This window comes from Bison bison, unplaced genomic scaffold (genome assembly GCF_000754665.1).
Source record: "Bison bison bison isolate TAMUID 2011002044 unplaced genomic scaffold, Bison_UMD1.0 scf7180017864472, whole genome shotgun sequence".
Taxonomy (NCBI): Eukaryota; Metazoa; Chordata; class Mammalia; order Artiodactyla; family Bovidae; genus Bison; species Bison bison.
This window is the reverse complement of record NW_011495033.1, coordinates 11123509-11127581: the sequence shown is the minus strand read 5'-3', so window position 1 is coordinate 11127581 and position 4073 is coordinate 11123509. Positions and strand designations below refer to the sequence as shown.

Here is a 4073-nt window from a genome sequence, read left to right as displayed (position 1 = left end):
TTCCGATCTCATCTCTTGTTTGACCACTTCCAATTTGCCTTGATTCATGGACCTGACATTCCAGGTTCCTATGCAATATTGCTCTTTACAGCATCGGACCTTGCTTCTATCACCAGTCACATCCACAGCTGGGTGGTATTTTTGCTTTGGCTCCATCCCTTCATTCTTTCTGGAGTTATTTCTCCACTGATCTCCAGTAGCGTATTGGGCACCTACTGACCTGGGGAGTTCCTCTTTCAATATCCTATCATTTTGCCTTTTCATACTGTTCATGGGGTTCTCAAGGCAAGAATACTGAAGTGGTTTGCCATTCCCTTCTCCAGTGGACCACATTCTGTCAGATCTCTCCACCATGACCCACCCGTCTTGGGTTGTCCCACGAGCATGGCTTAGTTTCATTGAGTTAGACAAGCCTGTGGTCCTAGTGTGATTAGATTGACTAGTTTTCTGGGAGTATGGTTTCAGTGTGTTTGCCCTCTGATGCCCTCTTGCAACACCTACTGTCTTACTTGGGTTTCTCTTACCTTGGGCGTGGGGTATCTCTTCACGGCTGCTCCAGCAAAGCGCAGCCACTGCTCCTTACCTTGGACGAGGGGTATCTCCTCACTGCCACCCTTCCTGACCTTCAACGTGGGATAGCTCCTCTAGGCCCTCCTGTGCCCGCGCAGCCACTGCTCCTTGGATGTGGGGTTGCTCCTCCTGGCTGCCACCCCTGACCTCGGACTTGGGTAGCTCCTCTCGGCCATTCCTGCGCCGTCGCAGCCTGGCACTCTCGGCCACTGCCCCTGACCTCGGACGTGGGGTAACTCCTCTTGGCCGCTGCCCTTCAGGCATGGGGCCCTCCCAGCTTCTGCCCCTGACCTCGGATGTGGGGTAGCTCCTCTCGGCCGCGCTTAGTGCGCCGGTCGCATCATCTGTCAAATCTTAGCAAAACCCGTGGTCCATCAGCATTTGTCTTCAGCTGTGCTTCCCTTGCTGGACACAAGGGGGCAGTATTGCCCTGTATTTAGCAGTTTCCCTGACCGTCCCCCAGGGCTCCTCTCAGTCCTTGGGTCCCTGTTCTATACTTATTTCTTGTTTGTCACATGCAATCTGATGGTTTTAAATTGCCATTTAGATACGAATGCCTCCCAAATATATATCCTTCTGGGTTTTGCTCCTGAACCTCAGATTCACATATCTAGTTGCCAACTCAACAGCTCTTTTTTCTGTCTAATGGGCGTTTCAAACAAGATTTCCAAATGTTCCTGTTCCTTTTGCAGAGTTAGCCAGCTCAGTTGATGGCAGCTCTTCCTGCCTTCAGTTGCTTAGGCCTTCGCGTCCTCCTTGGGTCTTCTGCTCTCTCACCCCACATCCCACCTGTCTTACGAGGACGTGATTGTCCAGTCCTGCACGTGCAGCTGACGACAAAGGCACCGCTAGTTCAGGTTTGCCCAGAGATTAGAAAGGATTTAGAATACACAGATATTGTTAAGGCACAGCCTTTCATTTTTACCTTGGCCTTATTTCCATACTTACCTGGCAGGAAATGGCAACCCACTCCAGTACTCTTGCCTAGAAAATCCCATGGACAGAAGAGCCTGGTAGGCTACAGTCCATGGGGTCGCAAAGAGTCGGACACGACTGAGCAACTTTCTTTCTTTCTTCTTTCTTTCTATTTCCACATTCTGACCATTGCTAACCATCTCCACTGTTACCACTGTGGTCCAAGCCACCGTCATCTCTCCCTGTGTCACTGCAGAAACCTAACTGGTCTGCTTGCTTCTGCTCTCAACATAGAGTGATTCTGTAGAGACGTAAGTCAGACCGTGTCCTGGCTTCTCTGCTCAAAACCCTTCAAAGGCTTTGCCTCTCTCAGAGTGAAAGCCAAAGGCCTTCCAGTCGCCTTTGAGGTCCTACCTCCTGTGGCCTCTTTTTTCCTTTCTTGTCTCAGCAGCTCCCTTTCCACTGGCTACTTGGCTGTTCTGCTGTTCCTCACGCTTGCCTGGTAAGCGCCTGCCTCTCGGCCTTTGCCCTTACTGATGTCTGCCTAGAGTATCTCCTCCCCCAGGTGTCTGCGTGGTGCTCCCTCCCCTCACCTCCCGCAGGTCTACACTTCAGTGAGGCTTCCCTGACCTCCCTGCCACGAGGCTGGGGTTTGGGCCTGTTTTGTTCATCCCCTTATCCCCAGTGCTGAGCACAGAGCCTGTCCACTCTAGGTACTTGATAACTACTGACTGAATCCAGCGGCTTAACGAGGGGATGACTAGATGTGCAAGGCCAGGCTCCTCCTGGCTGGTGCTCTGCTGAAGAATTGATTTCACCTCTCCCCTTTCAGGCCAGAGCCCGGCAGGGCTGGCTCGTGGCTGGCACAGTGGGCTGCCCGGGGCCTGAGATCGCCCTGTCCTCCAAGATCCCCATCACTCGCTGCTTGGATTTCCTCTGGGACCGGCCTACCCTCCTCGTGCTAGGTAGGTAGATGTCCCTGCTCTTTGCTGAGATGCAAGCTTCCTGAGTGCCTGCCTGCGCAGCTGGGGCCTCCGTAACCCTCCGGCCCCCTTGCTCTGCAGGGAACGAGGGCTCTGGTCTGTCCCGGGCAGTGCAGGCCTCCTGCCAGCTTCTCCTCACCATCCTGCCCGGCCGGCAGCTGCCTCCTGGACTCGAGTCCTTAAACGTCTCCGTGGCCGCAGGTGAGTTTCCACTCCCCTTTCTTCTCTCCTTCTGATCACATGCATACAGCTGCTTCAATTCATCCTAAATACCTTTCTCAATCTTGCTGTGTCCGAATTGCTTATATATGCCGAATGAGGAAAATATCTACATCTTTTAAAAAATTAATAATGTCTGACTGCTCTGGTTCATCATTGCTGTCCGAGGACTTTCTCTAGTTAAAGTCAGTAGAGCAGAGGTCACTGTCTAGTTGCAGGCTTCTCATTGCAGTGGCTTCTCTTGTTTGTGTGCGGGCTTAGTAGCTGTGGTGCATGGGCTTCATCGCCCTGCAGAGCATGTGGGAATCTTCCCGAACTAGGGATGGAACCCGTGTCCCCCACATTGGCAGGCAGGTTCTTAACTACTGGACCACCAGGGAAGCCCCCTACAGCCTCTTGAGGATGGAGTGAAGAAGTGCCTGGCCCATGGTCCCTCCTCTGTTCCACCCTTGTCCTTCTATCTGTCTGTGCAGGAATCCTTCTTCACTCCATTTGCAGCCAGAGGAAGGGGTTCCCAGTGGAACGGAGGAGAGAGCAACTTCTCCATGACCCCCAGGATCCCTCGGCCTCGTCTGAAGCAGCCAGAGTGGCTCAGCACCCAGGACTGTCCTCAGGATCATTAAAGAAGAGACAAGACGGGGGCTAACCGGGACTGTCCACGGTGTCTGTGTGCTGGGGAGCGCACGCACCCACACCCTCGAATGTGCTGGAGTCTCTTTGTCTTCTTATGAGTGGGCATCAGGCCTCTGTTTATAAACCGCTATCCTGGGGAGCCAGGAGCTTTGCAGTAGAGACCACAGGAAGTTCAGTTTCCTGTTTTTTTGGACTTTCGGTTGGAGATGGCAGCCTATTGATTTCTACGCTGTGCTGGGACAGAGGGTCTCTTTCTTCCCAGGTCCCGCCTGGAAGCAAGGGGGAGTTTTGGACATCAGAAGGGGATCAGGCAGCCCCATCCAGGGTCCTCTTCCTCTTGGATGGGTGTGAGAAGGCAGAGGAAAGCCCGGGGCACTCCTGTGGGCCAGACAGGTGCAAATCCAGGCTCAAACCCTCTGAACACACGACTTCATCTTTCTAACCCCCAGGGCTGTTGTCAGGATCCAGTGAAACATCACTTGATATCCAGCAGGCACCCCTTCTCTCTGGTTCGTCCACTAGGTGGCAGCCTTGTTCTTTGGTCCACGGTCCCTTTGGCAAGCTTTCGCAGCCACCTGGGGAGATTCCTGGCTGTGGCCCACCCCAGAGACGCAGGGGAAAGTTTAGCAAATACCTATCAACTCACTGGCCCTCCAGTACCCACCATGGGTGAGTTAGTCGGCCTCCATGGAAAGACCTGCCAAACCAGAGTTCTGGCCTTTGATTCTGGGAGGTGGTGAGGACCTTGCAGAT

The 4073-nt window shown here is 53.4% G+C and overlaps 1 protein-coding gene across 1 annotated transcript in view; it reads left to right on the top strand.

Annotated features, from left to right (window-relative positions):
• The window catches only part of MRM1 (mitochondrial rRNA methyltransferase 1 homolog (S. cerevisiae)), a 10063-nt gene extending 6582 nt beyond the window's left edge, over window positions 1-3481 (top strand). The window contains exons 4-6 of the mRNA XM_010861712.1: window positions 2318-2450; window positions 2550-2669; window positions 3161-3481. Coding sequence (XP_010860014.1) covers window positions 2318-2450; window positions 2550-2669; window positions 3161-3333 — 426 coding nt within the window. The 3' untranslated portion in view covers window positions 3334-3481. The remainder of the gene's footprint in view (window positions 1-2317; window positions 2451-2549; window positions 2670-3160) is intronic.
• Window positions 3482-4073: the final 592 nt, after the last annotated feature.